General features: G+C 36.6%; 1 protein-coding gene across 4 annotated transcripts in view; it reads left to right on the top strand.

Annotated features, from left to right (window-relative positions):
- RYR2 (ryanodine receptor 2) overlaps positions 1-18,690 on the top strand; it is a 394,356-nt gene that overhangs the window by 133,798 nt on the left and 241,868 nt on the right. For all 4 annotated transcript variants that reach the window (XM_064648733.1, XM_064648734.1, XM_064648732.1 and 1 more), the window contains one exon: positions 5,431-5,451. In XM_064648733.1, the coding sequence (XP_064504803.1) occupies positions 5,431-5,451 (21 nt within the window). The remainder of the gene's footprint in view (positions 1-5,430; positions 5,452-18,690) is intronic.

Below are 18,690 nucleotides of genomic sequence, written 5' to 3'. Positions count from 1 at the left end.
GGCAGAAAAAGAATAAGAGTTGGCTTTGATCAACTGCACTTTGATCAAATGCAAGTACTGGAAAAGATCAAGAAGGGCAGGCACAGTATTTTTGCATTCTGCTTATCCTCAGGGAGAAGCAAGGACAGGATCAAAATCATTACCTATTTAAAATCACAGAATTGTGACAAGCAAGTATTTGTAGCCTGGCACATGAGCTCTTCTTTTGTGTGTACCATATTTGGAATGAGGATGTATGGCATAAAAGTAAACATTTTGTCATCCTAGACAAGTTTCCTGTTTTGGAGGTAGATAGCAGCAGGCCTTTTTTCAGTCTTACCATGACCCTTTGAGCGCTAATGTGCTCTAAGTTTTCTTTCTAGTGTAATGGTCAGTAAAAACTGACTTTGGGGGAAGAGAAATTAATTTGTTTCTTCTCAGTTATGTTTTATGATCTAAGTTGCTTTCAGAGGAGTTAAACCAAATAGACATGAAAGCACAGCTCTTGAAGCATCCTGAAGACAAAAGTCTGCAGTGGAAGACAACCCTGGGCTGGAAGAGAAGGCATATCATCAATTAACTTATTGAGTATTAAATTTAGGAAATCAAGGTGTCAAGTGTTGTAGCAGAAGTAAAAAATACAATTAGATTTGGAATCTTTCTGGTTTGATTTTAGTTATTCTTACCTTGCTTATCTTATTAAAGTTTTAGACAAAGGTTTTGCTTTGTGTTCTCAGTTTCCATAACTGAGAAATGGAAAAAAATTCTGTTTTTTCTAATAAGAGTTTCCTTCTTCATTTCAAAAAAATTTAGTATAACCGCAAAGGAAGATATAACATCCACTAGTGGGAATACATATCCTTGAGATTTCAGCTCACAATCCCATCTGTGGATAATGGTTGTATATTATAAATATCATGAAGTTTTCATAAATATTTGTAGAGAATGTGATTAGCCATAGTCAGCTAAGATTCTCCTATGCTGTGTGGAATAAAGTTCCTTAGTGTTTTTGTATGCTGCTCAAGCAGATGAAAGCAAACGGAATACAGAAGCCAGAATTAGGAATGGGAGGTTGTTTTCATGGCTTAAAGTAGCTTACTTTGCAGCTTTGTGCACTGGTAATCAATATTGCTGTATTAGTGGATATTCAGCATATGTTCTGTGACCTTGCTTTATGTCAAGATTTAAAAAGTGAGTTTGTGAATGACTCCTCATAATGGTGAAGAGGTCCCTCTATTTCTCTTCATTTAGTTCATGGTTCCTTTTGGCAAGAGAAAGTATGGTTAACAAAACTGTGTTCCTGCTCTTTTAACTGACTTTTATGTCTGGTTAATGTAATGCTGGATATCTGCAGTGCTCAGGAAAAATAAAGAAAAAAACAGCTTTCCAGTTTGGATTAAATGTGTTTAAAATGAAAGCTTGCCTGAAAAGATTGGAGTTCTGATATGCCTCTGAAGAGAAGTCAGCAAATGCAGATCACTGAAGTTTCTGGATTTGCATAGCAGTAAATTGTTAAGTTGTGGCTGTATGTTCTTCATTGAGGACTTCTCACTAGAGCTATATGAAATTCTAAGGGAAGTATTAAGACTCTGTAGTACAATGCTCTCTTCTAGTTCGAGAAATCATTTTGTAATGCAAAATGACATCTTTGATCTTTTGCTTGATTCTTAGAATATAACTTTGAATCCTTGTCTTTTTGTCCTTATTCTACCTGTATTTTTTAGACATCCATATACATGGGTGCCATACCATTTTAATGTCCATCAAACACTACTCTCTAGTTTGAAGTGTCATATATTCTACTCATTAAGTTAATTATGTTGATGGCTACTTGCTAGCAGTAGGCAGTGAAATAATTCTTTTAAGTTCAAGTAAGTAGCTTTCTGTAAAATGATTATTGTAGTATAAGTAGTTCACAATCACTAGGTGAATTCTGGAGATATGACATCCTTCATCCTTTTGCTAACTCTGATCTTCTCATGGCAAGATAATAATTTTTTATATTCAGAACTGTCATATGGCAATGAACCCACTAAATTTTTGTATGCTGGATTAGACAGGGTCATGTTCTTTTCTTTCTTAGGAAAAACCAAGGTACATGAGGAAAGAATATTTCTAAGTAGCATACTGCCTTTGAGGTATATATATTTTAATTTGGATTCTGCATCCTCTACTGGAGGAAATGTTGTAAATCTTGATAGTCTTTGGATAAAGAAAATGAGAAAAATCAGTATATACCTACCTAAGCATTTTATTTTTCCAAACAATGTGATTAAACGATTAGGAGAGAAAATGAGCCGTAAGAATAGTTATTGAATTCCAGGGATTTGGATTTATTGTGACAAGGCAGAATTGACTGTGCTTAATAAAATAAATGATTGTACTGTTCTTTCAGACTGTCTTTAACATAATGTATGATAGAAATTAAGCAATTTACAGCATAAGAGGCCACAGTGAGAGGGAACTTACGGAAATGACTGCCAGTCCCTGTCTGCCATTCCCTCAACCCTTCCTGGATTGTAAACCTTCCTAGACCAGTTGGAAGAGCTATACCTCCTAAGAGGTGAACAGCTCAGCAAAACCCAAGCTGAGTAATTTATGGTAAGAACAGATAGTTCTAAAACCATGGGAGCATTAAGCACTCCAAAAAAGGGAGGTGACAAAATGTGATCTGATAGAAGAGAATGTTAGAGTTTGTTTGATTGTTTATATTTTTCTGTTTATTTGTTTGGTTTCTTGAGTGTATATGAGCTTTTTTTGGGTGGAGGGGGAGGGTTTTGTTTTGCTTTGTTTTGTTAGGTTTTTGATTTTTCTTCAGTTCTCCCCCTGGATTAATGAATAACGCTTATATAGCAACAGGAACTTTGAATCTTAGTGTTTCCTGAATTTGGATGAATACTGGGAAATCTATGGGAAAAGGGGTTCCTGTGGCTTCTAGTCTTCAAGACAGACAAAAGATGGAGGTCTCAGTGTGAAACAGAATCGGTATATAGGAGTGCTGTGAAGTATCTGCTTGCTTCATATCTGAATCATAGCTTAGATCTTAGATACGAACACTAGGCTGAGATATCCACTGTTTGCTTTCATTTTTGTTTATGTGAGCTTTACATCTATTTTGCCTACATTAGGAAAATTACTCATAGTATTTTTATGTATATATATACTAAGATTACTCATATTATTTACTTTTAGCTTTACCTAATAAGCATTACTGGAAATTTCCAGATAAGTAAATATATTATTATGTCATGCTTATGCCTTTTTTTGCCCCCAAATGGGATATTAAATGTCTAGAAGGTCATAGCTCTTCCAGAATAGGTTCCATAAGGTAAAAGCAAACTAAATTTTGTCTACATATATTGCACAGACAGGTTTTAGAACTTGGGTCAAAGTGGTCTGTCAGAAACAAATGTCTTGTGACTTCAGTCTCTGAATGAGCTCTCCCACAAATGAAAAGGAAGCACACTGGATTTGGGAGGGCTCTGAAGAAGCTCACAGCAGAGGGCCTATAGAATATGTCCAAAATTACAAATGCAAGATTTTGTTGTGCTGTACACTGTGCCAGAAGCATCTTTGGATGCATTCATCATCTTTCCTGTATGAAAGATGTGGGTGTCAAACTGTACTTTTGACAAGTGTACGTGCACCATGCAAGTGCTTGTCCTGAGAGACTCCTGAATAAAGGTGCCTTTGGCATATGCCAAAGCCTGTTGACAGTTCTGTTTGAAGGTGAGTATACCAATGCAGAGTTTGTGTGTAGATATTATAAATACTTGGCAAATATTGCACTTGACTCTTTAAGATAACCAGCATTCATTAAAATAAAGTAAATGAACAATTCAGAAATTAAAAGGCATTTAATTGTAGAACTGATAATGGGTGTTGAGCTTTGAGTAAATTCTTTCTGATACCAATACTGCCCTATTCACTTACATTTTAGGATAGCAAGCACTTATCAAAGCAAGGCAATAAAGGCATAAATCAATTCACCTCTTTCTAGCATTGTCACACAGGCAAGTTGCTTGCAGTGCTGTTTTCAGAGCATATACAATTTTAACAAAGCAAAAGATGCATCTAAAACAGGGTAAAAAATGAAGTACTTGTACATAAATCTAACTTGGCTATTCCTTACTCCTTTTTTTTCTTTAAGACATTGTAATTGTCTTGTTTGCGTTTAGATTTAAATTATTGCTTACTTTTCTAATATATCAACATATTATTAATTTTTTTCTTATATTTTATCTGTTTTAAATAATTTAGGTGTTTCTTAGGAGGAATTCCTGTAGCTGTGGTTGATAGTAAAAGTCACAGTAAAGATTAATTAAAAAAATAGAGGCAAATCAGAATTTTGTGTGCTAGCAGGACTGAACAATATTGAAAATATAAAACTCTTCTTTAATTGAAATGTATATTAAAAAAGTGAGAAAATTTACTTTGAATGGAACTATTCTAGCAGATAAGAACTAAATACATTGCCTTTTATTACAGTAATTTCACAAACAAGTTGGAATCTGAATATTACTGTTTTTGAGAATTACTCCTGGTTTTCCCTAAGCTATCTTAAATTATTGTTAAACTTTTATGTGGCATATGCTAACAAAAGGTCAATATGTACCTGCAATAAAACCATGGAAGGCATGATATGCTGCAGTGTTTTCTGTGCAAAGTCCAGAGACAAATCTACTTCAGATATACTGCTGTTGTTGTCAACTAAGTTTTTAGTAGGTAATGCCATAGAAACTGTTCTAGTAGCTGAAATGTGTTCTAGTAGATATTCTCAATCCTTTCTGAGACTGTAAGATAGTCCAAAAACTTCTTAGAGAAAGTAATTTAAAATCTGTTTCCTTAATGAACCTTGAAACCTTAAGCTTTCGAAAACATTCTCTCTTTCCCCATCAGAAAATTGAATGACATTTTGATGTGCTGTTCTCTGTTCTTATACAAGTTATTCTCTTACGTTGCAGGTTGTAGGGTCAGGGTCTGACCCTACAAAATTAGGGTACCCCTAATTTTACCTTTTATACTTACTGCATTCACTAAAATGGCAAACCTCGAATAGCAGCAATGGAACCTTTTCAAGTGAATAATGTTCACTTATGACAGAGTTTTACTCAAGAAGAAATGGCAATACAATTTGTGGGTAACTGTGTTCTGCATTTTTGACTGGTTGGTACTGAATACACTGTGGAATTACTTCAGCATCAGTCTTCCTTTGCTGCCTATTATCTGATATTTGGAGGAACATTTTGGACTTCCAGAATTTGAAGTGCTTTCCACAAAATAAAGGCAGGAAGTGAAGTATTGGCATTTTAAAGAGAAACTGCCAGAAGAGTAACTTAGACTCATACTAGATACATTTCCGAAAATGTGAAATGTTAACTTCAAAATAGACTTTGATATGCTGTATTTAAGGGAAGAGATTTACTGATTTCTTGCTTTTTCTTTCTACAGCTAGTTGATGTGGAAAAATGGGTATGTGATTCTGTCTTTTATTCACTCGATCCCAAATGTTTCATGTTGCCACTGAGTCTAACCTGTCTGTTTTGATACCCTGTGTGTTCATGACCCTTCAACTTGCATGGCTCAAAAAAAAAAAAAAGAGGCGAATATTTGGTCGTGTAGAATCTGGTCGTTTGTGAATTGTCATACCAAATTTCATGTTACCACAATGACTTTTTCTCTTTTAATTTGATCATAGAATTGCGTAATATGAACGTATGATTATTGCCTGTCAGTTTTGAGCCTTGCTGTCTAATGTTATAATTCCATTCTGTAACCCACCCTATCTTTTCCAATATAGACAGTGTAATCCCAAACTGCATGACAGTAAGATAATTAATACTGGTAAATAATGTGTAATGCTGTGTGTAACTGCAAATACACAAAACATTTAATGATGGAGAACAGCTGATGTAGAATAAAAAAAATTCCTAGATTTTTGCAAATAAAGCACAGTTCTCTGTTGAATGTGTTCTTAAGGCCTTTCCTAATGTGTCTGTCTATACCATGCATATTTGTTTGGGCATTTGATATAACTCCTCTCTGTGGGACATATTTACGTATGTTTTTCTTCAATGTAATCTGTAACATCTGCATATGTATGAGTTAGTGGCCGTAAAAATGTGTGTAGAATTGTTTGTTCACATTGAAAATGTTAGAAGCCTCTCTGAAAGCTTGGACCATAATAGGCCTCCTTGGTTTCTTTAATACTTAGTTTGAGCTGCACATGACCAGTGACAACCTCATACATCTTCTGGAATATGGCCAATAATATAACTATAGCACTGGTCTCATTTTATTTCAGCCAGAAATTACAGAATTTTAGTCTGTGATTATTACATATTTATAGTAAGTAGTGACTCAAATTAGAGCTTGCCTGAGACTTCTGCAGGTAAGTACATTGTTTAAATGGTGGCTTAGACTTTTCAACACCCGTGCTACTGTACTCACAAATATCTATGTTATGTGACATCTATAGGTATATATTTATAATATTTATTAAACAATAAGTGTAGTTAAGTATTAATTTTAGCTAATTGTAGCAGTATGATGGCATTATACATATTCTGTGGATCTGGTATTGATAAAAACCATCAATTCTTATACGGATTGATTTTGAGTGTTTTTAAGCCATACTGATGGTCAGGTTACCTTCTCAGTTTGCCCATCTTTTTAATTACAATTGAGAAAGCTAGGTTGTATATCTTTAGATTCTGTGGTTTTATTCCTATAAATAATTTTGCTATAAAGAGAAAAAACTACAATTAAAAACATGTTCAGTATTATACAAGCACCTAGCCTCATACTTCACAATGCATGAAAAATTATATGCTAGAAGTTTATTAGTGACACTCTGATGTGGCTTGTTTTTGCCTGAAGTGTTCATAGTCAGTTCTTGGAAAATGTAGTATTTCAGATCTGCTGTTTTGGTGTTTGTTTTTTTTTAATTTTTTTTTTTTTTTATTTCAGAACTTAATAATATCAAAATCTTATGCTTTGGAAAGACTGCTTCATCGAAATGAGTCCTTAAATTATTTAAAAAGAACTTTTTCCCCTGAGAGCAAAGCTAAATGTTTCATTCCAAGTTATACTGGTTAAAGGCTTTTCCTAACAGACTGACTCTGTAATCCAGACAACTGATCTGATAGAGATGGAGTGGGTGCTGGCTTTACTTCACATAAAATAATTCTCCCTCAAATGAAGCCCCAATTTGCCCTGTAAAGCAGCTTTTAACTCCCTCTGTAATTCCAGAGTGTTACCAGCGGTATTATGGTGGACTGCAGATGAACGCAGTGAATTAATGCAGTAGAAAGCTGGTGGTTGTTCAGCTGCATGGTCACTGAGGTCAGACACCTCATTCTAATACATCTATTTCTTCATAAGCCATTTTCCAATATAAGACACACAAGACTAATGCAAGTGTGTTCAGTTATGTCTAGGTATCTGTGGAAACCTTGAAGCCCAAGACCAGAGGAAAGCTTCATGTCAAATTAATGAGCAAATTAGTAGCTGAACCTTACTGCAAGTAGTTTCATGCCATTCAAAGGATAAGCTAAAGTCATTCACTTTTGAGCTGTTCTAGCCTGTAAAGTGTGCTAACAAAATTTTTAGGAGAAATGACTCCAGTTCCTGTGTTCTCCTGTTGAATGACTGTAATTCTTCTGGTTATTTTGTTCCAAAATATTTGCTCTGCTTAAGGGATATGCTGGGAGTTGAAGCTGAATAAAAATTAAATGGGCTTAAGATATTCCTTGAACCCTTGTCTTTCTCCTTTTGTCTCTGAGCAGGTATGAGTGTGAAGGCTTGTAGGTATGCTTCGGTACAGAATCAACTACATAGAGTTGCTGAATTATTTTGAAAATTTGGCATCAAAAAGAGCCATCAACCATGAATGTATTCAGGACAGATTAGTCTGAAGGGAAATGAAATGTATTGTTTCTTAAAATTAGAGTGCAAGGTACAAGAATTTTCATGTTTACCCTGGCTAATGGCAATGTAGGATTGTCTTCAACTTTTAGACAGAGAAACCTCTTCTGCTGAAGGTAAAGGTAAATCTTTTTCCTTTCGCCCAAGTAGTTACTGTGTTAGCTTAGTTTTATGCCACTAATAAAACTAATTTTCAATTTCTTTGGAGAAAAGAAACTTGCAGAGTAAGGATGCACACTTTAGATACTTTCAGAAAGAATTACTTTTAGAAAGAATTACTTTCATTACAGTGTTTCTGAGCTGAGAAGAAGTTAATAAATTCTATTTGAGGATAGTGTGGACTGGGTGAATGTAACAAATGAATTTTGGCTAGAGGAAACAAGTTAGGATTGTTGTAGACATTGGAGTTAGCCATAAAACAAAGCTTCATTAAGAGAAATGGTTCAGGTAATATGTCTTCAGTGCTATTAAAGTAATTAATTGCACATCTGTACTTTATAATCAGTATGATTTTCAAGCATCAAATGAATTATATAAGGACTTAATTTTTTTTGGTAATTTCTTGTTCACCCTAAGTTAATTTCCTTAAATATAGATTTATTTTTCATATTACTGTTGGAAAATATGCGAATTGTGCACAAATATTTTATCCCCCAACGTAAAGAATTTGCATTCAAATTTCAGATGTAACATAGACTGCAGAGGTGGCTCAATGTAGGGAGTGATATGAGCACTGTTAACATATGTGCGCTCAGTTACTCTCACACATGTCATGAAGGGAAATGGGAGGAGATAGCAGTGTATGATGTTAAAGTGAACAGGCATATCGAAATACAGTGATTGTGCAAATGCTGCTAAAATGCCACACCTACAGTGATAGTTTCAACTGTATCTGTAATTCCATCCTTAGTGTCCTGTATATTGTAGTGTATTATAACTGCAGTCCAAGTCTAATTTACGTCATCAAAAACAAAACAAAACAAAACATTTTCTTTCTAGAAAAAATCTGTGTCCAAATCTGACTGAAACTTATTTTAATAGAATAGTAGCATTTCCAACTGTATACTAGGATTCTTTTGGTATTTCTCCTTCAGTCCCTATTATAGATCTGAGAATTTCAAGCTGTGTTCCATGTACCAATGGTAATTTCTGTGAATTAGAAACAAACTTCTTGGTTATGTTAGTGTAAAGATCTGATATTTTAGATAGCATATGCAATGCTACAAGAATTGTATGAAGGATATAGTCAGGAGATGATCTCTAAATTAAAGGATTTTTGGCAGCTTAGCTATCAAAAAATTCCCAATAAAATAGCAATACTATTTTGATCTTTTCATCTGGCCAGAAAGGTCAAGCATTAAGGTGAGATTCTGATAAATTAGAATAGTAAGTGATACGCTACCCAAAACCTGTCCAAGGAGCCAAGTAATATGGCTCTAAACAGCTGTGAATGTTTACACTAAGAACACATTTTCAGTGTCCTGAGATAAAGCTTCAGTAGGTTTTAGGTTACATCTATTTGTTTTATTTTGAAAAAGAGAGAATAGTGAGGATGATGAATAGAATGGTCCCTTCCTTCCCCTTCCTCTTTCCCTTCCCACCTCTCAGAATAACTTCTGAAAAAATTTGATGCTAGAGAAACAGGTGCATGTAAAACTCGCAGCACATTCTGATTTCTTGAGGAAATGAAGGATAAAGTGGTGTTTTCAAGATATTTAGTCATCAAATTTGCATTGATTTCAGTATTACGGGATTTAACAGAGACACTTATTTGTAGTGCAGAAGTACATCAGAAGGCCAACTATGGTAGTACCTTGCTTCTCAATACTCAGTAGAGAACCCCCACTGGATTATTGAATTTCCGTGTCTAATGCAAGTGCGGTGTTCTGTACTTAGGTTCAAATATCGGAAGTGCTTTAGGTTTTCAAGCTATAGACAGTGTAGGGTTAGTAAGCTATTTAAAGTCCTAATTATAGTGAAGGCAGAGAATCAAACACTTCTAGTGCATAGCTGGTCCCATCCTACAGAACATGTCAGCTTAATAGATCAGATGAATTGTGTTCTAGAAATGACTGTCTCTTCCTTGACTGTAAAGTAAATCTACACATCTGCCTGATGTCTACATAGTGCAGATAAATTTGATCCTTACTAACACTTAAATCTGAGCTTGTTTTTAATAGTGTTTCGTACTGGATATCGCCTACATCTCTATGATTTGTTAGGGTATGTAGAATATCATATTTCAAATGTAAACTTGGAGTAGGAGATTTGTATGTAACTAAAATAATGTCATCAAAATTTAATCTCTTCTTTTACTTTTAGCCGAGTTAGTGTCCAAGTGTGCAACAATTGTTTGTTGTACTTAGTGTCTGTATTCATCTGTTAGTTTTAGCATTTTGATGTTAGTGTTTGGCAAGGAATACCTTTCAAGCGCAACGGATAAGTCGTGGTTTAACCAGGAGGCCAGTTAAACAGCACAAAACTGCTTACTCCCTCTTATCATTCCATGGGATGGGAGAGAGAATTGTGAAAAATAGTAAAATTCGTGATTTGAGATAAAGACATGTAATAGAACAGAAGATCAAATTACAGCCTGCACTCTTCTGCCAAAGGGATTGAGAAAAATGCATTAGTGGTATTAATTGTGGCTACTACTTGGCTACCTTTGCCTCTGGTTCACAGTGAAGTTCTGTCAGTGTTTAGTAGGGCAGCACTCAGTGACATGGCAGTGTGACTTCATTCAGGCCAAGATAATCTACTGTTAGTCTCCACTATCCATTAGGATTTCACACTGGCCATATGGGGCTGAGTTAAAGAGTGAGTGGATCCTGTTGATCACTCCTTTGCTCTCCTGTCAGTGAATCAGTTTATGGATGGAAATTAGGGCGTCTCAGTTGGTGTGATACTGCTGCTGGTGCAGCATTGCGGTAGTGATTGGCATCTGTTGTTCTTCAACCTTTTGCAACCCCATAAAAGAAGGGTACTCTGAGAGAAGTGGTGAGGTAGACAGCTGTTTAATTTCCTCTGTCTCCAAGGCAGCTATACTGAAAGCCCACTGATATCCTTTAGAGTCTTTGATGTACCTTCTCGTAAGATAGTCTCTGCCAAGGATGCATGAAGCCTCTGGGCCATTCGCAAAGGAGTGCTTTTGCCACTCATTCCTAGTCAGGGTCACTTCAACCTCCAATGCAGTCAGTCATTGGGATACCCCGTCATTCCAGAAATACCATTGGGAACTGACAGTATTACAATATCCTCTGCATCTGTGTCTGCTAGAGGCTTATACTACTGTGGGTCTGATGTGCCAGATTATTGAATCCACACACTCCAGTAAGACCTCTCCTCCACCTGGCTGCAGGCAGGGCCCCTCTAGTCCTAGTAATGATATTGAATACTCGCTTCTTGTAAATATGAATCAGAAGTCCCTTCAATCAGGAGTAAAATCAGCCCTTCTACTCTGAAGAACTGCTGACTGGAAACTGGAGCAGCGATTTTCCTGGAAGAACCCCCTTTTGTGATTGTGTTTCCTTGCAGCTCACATAGCTGTGCCTCTAGGACTGAGGCAGATTTTCCAGCCCACTTCTTCATGTCCTCTCTGTGGTCACATAGGTCAAACTACAGGGTGATGTGTACCCACTGTATCCTCTCTTTTGAGCGGAGGAAAGTTTACGCCGAATAGCTGAGACACTGGTCCATACTGGTGGGGAGTAGGATCTTTGTGTTGCTGGACCAGTTTTTCCACAGCTGAGATGAGGAAGGAAGAGACATTTTCTCCATATTGCTGGAGTTGACCAGTTAATTCATCCACCTCTAGCATGGCTAATTCCCTCAGGTACTGGATACCTTTCACCATGGTGGTCCACTTGCCTGGGTGACACATCTTCCTTGAAGGGATGCCTTTCCTTCCCATCTGACAGAAGTCACCTCCAGAAACTAAGGAATTGTGCCCCTCTTTCAACCACTTTGTCAATGCTTCCTTCCCTAGAAAGAAATCCCAGCTTCCTTACCCTCTAATTCCAGGCTGCTGTCCCCATTTTCCCAACATTGGAGCAGCAAGATACAACAGCTGAAATCTTTTCACACATCTCACTGCTCACTCGGTTGGTTGCCATCTCATTTATGAGTTTTTCTTTTTTCCGCTCCCTGATCAATGTCCACCTCTCTTCCTCCTCCTGTTCTTGTGATGGCCCTGCTTTGAAGTAGTCTGCCTTGTCCCCTTTTCCCTCCTACTCTCTCTTAGAAGACACTCTTTCATCCCTTACTAAATGCTTCCCTTACTTCTGCTTCCAGTATTTCTTTTTGTGTATAGAGGTGACTGATACTGGCATGGGTTGGTTCATTGGTTCATCTGCAGTGCCTATGGCCAGGGTTGGGGTAGCCACAGTGCATGTCATTTTGTCATCAGATCCAGAGATCTCTTCCCCTTGAGGGTATGAATAGTGTTGAACAGGGCATGGCAGACCTGAATCAGGCCTGAACATGTTGCAGTGATTTGTGTCTGTCTGGAATTGCCAAGGTGAGAGCATACCTTTACCAAGTATTTTACGAGCTTTTCAGGATTCTGCACTTGTTCAGGGGTGAAATCCCAAAATGTTAGAGGTGTTCTAGGCACTTGCCTGTCCTATCCCACACACCCTGACACTCATCACTATCAAGCCTCAGGACAGATCTACGGGTGGTATTCTTAAATAGCTGTTTAGCCATAAACAAGACCTGAAACACATTCAGGAGACCTAGCAATAGGAACATGCTGGTTTTAACACCCTGAGGATAGCCAAAATCCTCAAGCGCTATTGTAATTAGCTTGGAGGAAAAGGGGAAGATGGAGGAAGGTATCTATCTCCTCCATAGATTGGCTCTCTGAGGAGTAAAGGTAAAAGGTGTAATGATTAATACTCTCTGATAGATGGCTCCTGGAATATGAAGGTGATGGCAATGCTGATTACAAATACCAGAGTAGTCTCATGATGCTCAATTTTATCGTATCCTAATGCAGTATTACAAGGTACAACAAAATAATGACCCTAATCCAGCCCCCAGAGATTATAATCAGAGCAGCTGGGAAGATACACCTCACATAAGATGTTAAATAACACAACTTTGAGAGCATACACAACAGCTATAAGACAGATTGCCTTTTTAGCAGGGCCTGTTGGGATAGGACAGGAGGTGATGGTTTTAATCTGAAAGATGGTTAATTTATATTAGGTATAAGGAAGACGTTTTTTATGATGAGAGCAATGAGACACTGGAACAGGTTACCCAAAGAGGTGGTGGATGCCCTATCCCTGGAAACATTCAAGGTCAGGTTTGATGTGGCTCTGAGCAACCTAGTCTAGTTGAAGATGTCTCTGCTCATTGCGGGGGTTTGGACTAGATGACCTTTAAAGGTCCCCAACAACCCAAAATGTTCTATGATTCTACGTTTCTATGGCCTCTAAAAGCAAATAAATCAACACTGTGACCAGAGACTAATAAAATAATATAATGAATGCTTATAAAAAATTTGTTATTGCATGCTCCAGTCAGATCTGTCACTATCTCAACACTTTGTGCCCCATTTTAGGCACCAGAAAGGATTGAGATGCTTTATAAGTGTAGGCAGTTAAACACCACACTACTTGCTCACTGCCTTCCCAACCCCAAGTAGGATGAGGGTGACAACTGAGAAAAAAAAGTAAAATTTGTGGGTTGAGATAAAATGAAAGCTTAATAGGACAGAAAATAAAATAATAGTAACAATAATGAAGAAAAAATTAGAATATGCAAAATAAGTGAAGCACAATGTAGTTGCTCACCACTCACCAATTGATGCCTAGCTAGTTCCTGACTAGCAGCCCCAGGCCCTTTTTCTCCCCAGTTTGTATACAAAGCATGACTCCATATAGTCTTGAACATCCCTTTGGCCAGTTTGGGTTGGCTGATCTGGCTATGTCTCCTCCTTGCTTCTTGTGCACTTCGGCTTACGGACTGGCAGGATGATATGAGAACCTGAAAAGTCCATAACTTAGTATAAATACTGCTTAGCAACAACTAGAATATCAGTGTGTTATTATCATTATTCTAATCCTAAATTCAAAACAGCACTGCACCAGCCTCTAGGAAGAAAATTAACTCTGTCCCAGGTAAAACCAGGAGAGAAAGTTAGAATGACTTTTAAAAATTTCAAATTATATCTCTTCTGTCTGTTTAATTTTCAAATACAGATTCTAAATTGCTAATTTTAGCCCAGAAACTCATGTGCACTGTTGTGCTGAGAAACAGAGAGAAGCTGTGTAGGAGCAGGAATTTCTTCCTTCTGCAGAGAATGAGTTGGAGAAATTTGTTTTGTGACAGCCTGTTACCTATGTGAAGTCCATAATTTCAGCTGTGTTTTTTCTTCTCTTTCTCTCCTTTTTTTTCCCCCAAGCTGAGAGTTAATGTTTTTCAGAGTAAGCATTCTCCTTTAAATAAGAAGAGATTTTGTCTAAAAACCTTGGAGAATGTTTCCAGGAGGGTATGACAGGAGTGTCCAGAACCCTCTGTCCTGGCTGTTGGCTGGCAGCTGTGGTCCTTACAGTTCATGATACCTAACTTAGGCTTGGCCTGAAGTTTCACAGGGCAACTTGCTTCATATATATATGCACTTGCTTCACTTATATATGCCCATATATAAGTGGGCATAACATACATTTAAGTGTTTGCCATGTAGAAAAACATTTTTGCAATAACTACATTTCAAAGTATTTCTTTCCCTGGTGGTTTTGAAGCAATAGGTGGACATGTGTTCAGACTTCCCTCACCCGGTGTTGTCTTTCAGGTTTTCTAGGTTGAGGGAGACTGTTCATGAAACTTCCTGTCTCTAAGACTGATGTGTAAATTATTTTCAAAATTATTAAGGAACTAGAGTAACTCTAAAGATTATGATATGACGGATCCAAATAGATGACAATTGTTTCCCTCTCATTTGTTATAGTTCATTTAATACATTAACTGATGACAATGAATTGTTGAATCTGGTCATAAAAAAAATCCAGCACAAGAAGCTGCTGTATAAAATATTCACTTTAACTTGAAGGTGGTTAAGAGATTACAATCCAGCAATTAAATAAATTGTCAAGAAGAGAACAAGAAGGTTTCACAGGACTGTTGTTTAATGTACTTTTGATATACTGAAAGAGATGGGGTTGTATAGTTCCCTGAATAAAATTGCATAGTTGAATGACAGCTGGAAGAGACTTTGATGAATCTAATGTCCTTGATAAACTGACAGCATGTTGGCAAGTGAAAGGCAGTATTGACAAATATAGGAAAGGTTTTATTTTAATTAATCATGTACATAACTTTTTTCTGTATTAATTAATTTATACACACTCCACTGTAGACAGCTCAGTAAAGATTTCTGGTTAGTTTTTGGAGCCTCCCAGTAAAAGCAAACAAAATTTCAGCGTGACAACTACCAAGCTATTTTGATAACAACCAAATAGATCTGGAAGAATTTTAAGGAGAGAAGTCTTTGGATATTTTAAATTGATTAGATGATACTTTTTTTCCCTTTAGCTAGAACATCTTGTACATCTTCGAGAACAGATACTTTGGTTTTAAAAGCATGTATGAAATGAAAGCAGCCAGCATTGCTTGGAAGCTCTCCAGTTAGACTCTCTTTTCATATGGGATAGAAACAAATTTCAGTCCTCAGTTTCAACTTTGTGATATCAAAACATGAACTGATGAGGTCAAAAGGGGAAAAGGTGGCCATAGATCTCTCACAAAGAAAAGAAAATCATTGCATGTAGCATATCACTCTCCTTTTATTCTTGAGCACCCTTCATGAAAATTAACCTAAAATTTTCCATAATCTTCTGGTATCAGTCATGTGGCTCTCAGTTTTTTAGTCTTGCTAACATTAAATTGTCTTAATTTAATGTGCATTTACATATGATGTGTTACTACAATAGTGATGTTGCTCTTCAGCACTGCACTTTGAATGCAGGATTTACAACTTGCATTGTATTTAGAAACTATCAGCAGAGCAAGTTGTTTAAGACAATCAGGCATGGCTCCTGCTTTAACTGTACCATCTTTTGTCTTTAAGCAATAAGTTTTTCATATGCTATATTATTAAAGGTAAAGAAAATTCTGAGAAAACTATGGCATAAAAAAACGATGAAGCCTTGTTCTGAGTAGCTGTTTTGCTTTCCAACGTGAGCTATAATTATGGTAATTGCAATGATAAATGTTCCTTTTAAATGTGGTTTCTAGTGAGTATATCCCACTCACTTTTTCAGGGAAAACAAATCCCACTTTTAAGCACCCAAAAGCAAATATTCATTTCACATTTTCTCTTTCTTTTCCCCTTCTCATGGATTTACTGAAATTTATGATAAAGGCAAGCAAGTTAAACATTTGGTATTATACTTCCTGTGAATTCCTACAATTTAATTCATTCTATTTCTTTATTTTTAACATCAGCACCAAACTTGCCTTCACTAAATAAAATATACTGAATTTCTTAAAAATTTGGATTTAGAAACCACAGTGACTCTAGTTTGGATTGGGGTTATGGTTTATTTAGATAATAAAGGACTAAAGGGAAGCACCTTTATGGAGAAAGGACTTTTGGCTGGCTTCTCCACTTCTCATTTCATACTTATCCTTTCAGTAAGAATGTAGCATTATTCTGTAAATACAAAATCTTGAGGCAATGAGTAAATAACAGAAGTCACAGTAAAACATTTGGGCATTTTGGAAAGCAGGGACATCAAACAGTTTCCTCTGTCACAAGAAGCTCTTGTAATGGTTTGGTGTCTCTGTAGGGTGGGTGGGGAGCGCTTGGGATGGAGCTGTCACTGCCTCAGGTCAGCAGGCATTTGCTGTAGCTCTGCTTCTCAGGGCTGCCTTGGTCTTGCTTCCTTGTCACACTCCCAAAGGGAGAAATTCTGGGCTAGATAAGCAGTTCTATTTTAAGGGCTGGATTTAATGATGTCAGAGGAATTTTCTTAGCATGATTCCTCTGCTTATCCATCTTTTCTTCCCCCTCGGCTGTCTGTCTTATTCTTTATCTGTGAGTTTCTTTCTCAAGTGACAAGGATGATTCACATTCCCTGTATCATATAACAACAGAAAAAGCTTAGTCACAATCCTTACCCTGTGAAAAATGCCTCCCTCCTCCACTTATTCAGCTCTAAAATAACCAGGACGATTTTTATTATTTCTTCTATGTCCTATGCAGATAAGGAGGAGGAGTACGGGGGAAGAGAAATCTTCACTAGATTAAGGGAGAGATCGATAAATTTTATTCTGTTGGGTAATTTTTTTTCCAAAACACTGAAAGTGCTTGAAAGTAGGCGTTTGTAATGGAATTATTGCCTTAGCCATAAATATAAATGTTTGTTTTAAATATAAGACTGGAAACAGATGATCAATATTATTCATTTTTGATTTATTTTTACTGCTGTGTCTGATTTTCCTTCTTGTGTAGTTTTCCATTGCTGGGGAAGTGATAACGTATACTTACTGTCAGAAATATTAATGATGAGGTATATTTGAAGTGTTTCTAATTCTGCCTTCCAACAGGTCAATATTAGTGAAATTGGGATCATTTAGCATGGGGCTGGAAAACATTTGTCATCATTACTGATGTTTCCAATCTTTTTAATGTAGATAGTAGAATATTTCTGTGTTCTCAGCTGAATAAGACATGCCTATGTTTTTTATTGGCCAGTTGATTTATTCACATTCAGATTTTTATGTGATATTTATATAAAGCATAATTACACATTGTGATGCAGCTTTTAATTCAAGCTATCCTCAGGAAACCCATAGTTTAGATAAACTCTTTTTTCTGTTTTATTTTTGGCTTGACATAAAATAGAAAGTAACCATTGAGCAGGTACCAGCAGTCATCAGTCATACTAATCTCCATGCCTGAGTTTTTGCAGCACTTACTGCTTTGTAGTGAATTTCCGAAAAGTCAGTTAAGTAAGTAGCGGTTTAAAAGTTAGCTATAAAGACTAGGATATGTATAGCATGTATAATGTCTTGATATATTCAACTTCCTGCTTGTTATTCTATTGTAATATGGTGCATGGGCTACAATGAAATACACAGAGGTTTTAGACTGTTTGAATTCACCCTTTGATATTGCTATTAAGTGATAGGAGCAGAGTGAAGGAAGATTAGATCAATGCCACGTGTTAGTAAATTGATTTACTTTGCATCTTTAAATTCTAAGCAACTAAATGCTGTGGGTTTAGTGCCAACCACTGGAAATGGCAGCCCAAGAGCCCAGTAGTTGCAGAAGGGTCTCTTTAGCTATTTGTGTTTTTTGGTAAAAGAATTCAAGGCTTCTGGGCCTGGATGATGTTAATTAGTAAAGAGAATTCCGTCTGTTTTGTGTCAAGATTTTTAAAGAAAATGGATACTTCTATGAGCAAGAAGAACATGTAAAACTTCTTGGCTCACTCTCTAGCTTTGTTTGTAGTCTTTGCTGCTTGCAGCATTTTTGAGTTCTCTGATGCTACTGAAGATTTAATTTACCAGCATTTGCATTCCAAGTGTTAGCTGTTTAGTTTTGCCTGCCTAATCTTGTCTCACAAGCCTTCTAGCTCTGTTTCAGGGTTACTTCACAAGCTCTGCAGTGATTCAGCCTGTTTCCACACACTCTGGTTTCACCACTGCTTGGGATTTTCTGGACTCTTTGTTTGGCATTCATCTCACAAGACTGAAATGCCAGACTTAACAGCCATGGATATTCTGAGCTCCCTGTGTAACCATAAACAGAATGCTCAGATTTTAGGTGGGCTG

The sequence above is a fragment of the Pseudopipra pipra genome, chromosome 3, assembly GCF_036250125.1.
Source record: "Pseudopipra pipra isolate bDixPip1 chromosome 3, bDixPip1.hap1, whole genome shotgun sequence".
NCBI classification, from domain to species: domain Eukaryota; kingdom Metazoa; phylum Chordata; class Aves; order Passeriformes; family Pipridae; genus Pseudopipra; species Pseudopipra pipra.
Note: the sequence above shows the minus strand (reverse complement) of the source record. Positions and strands in the feature narration are given on the sequence as shown.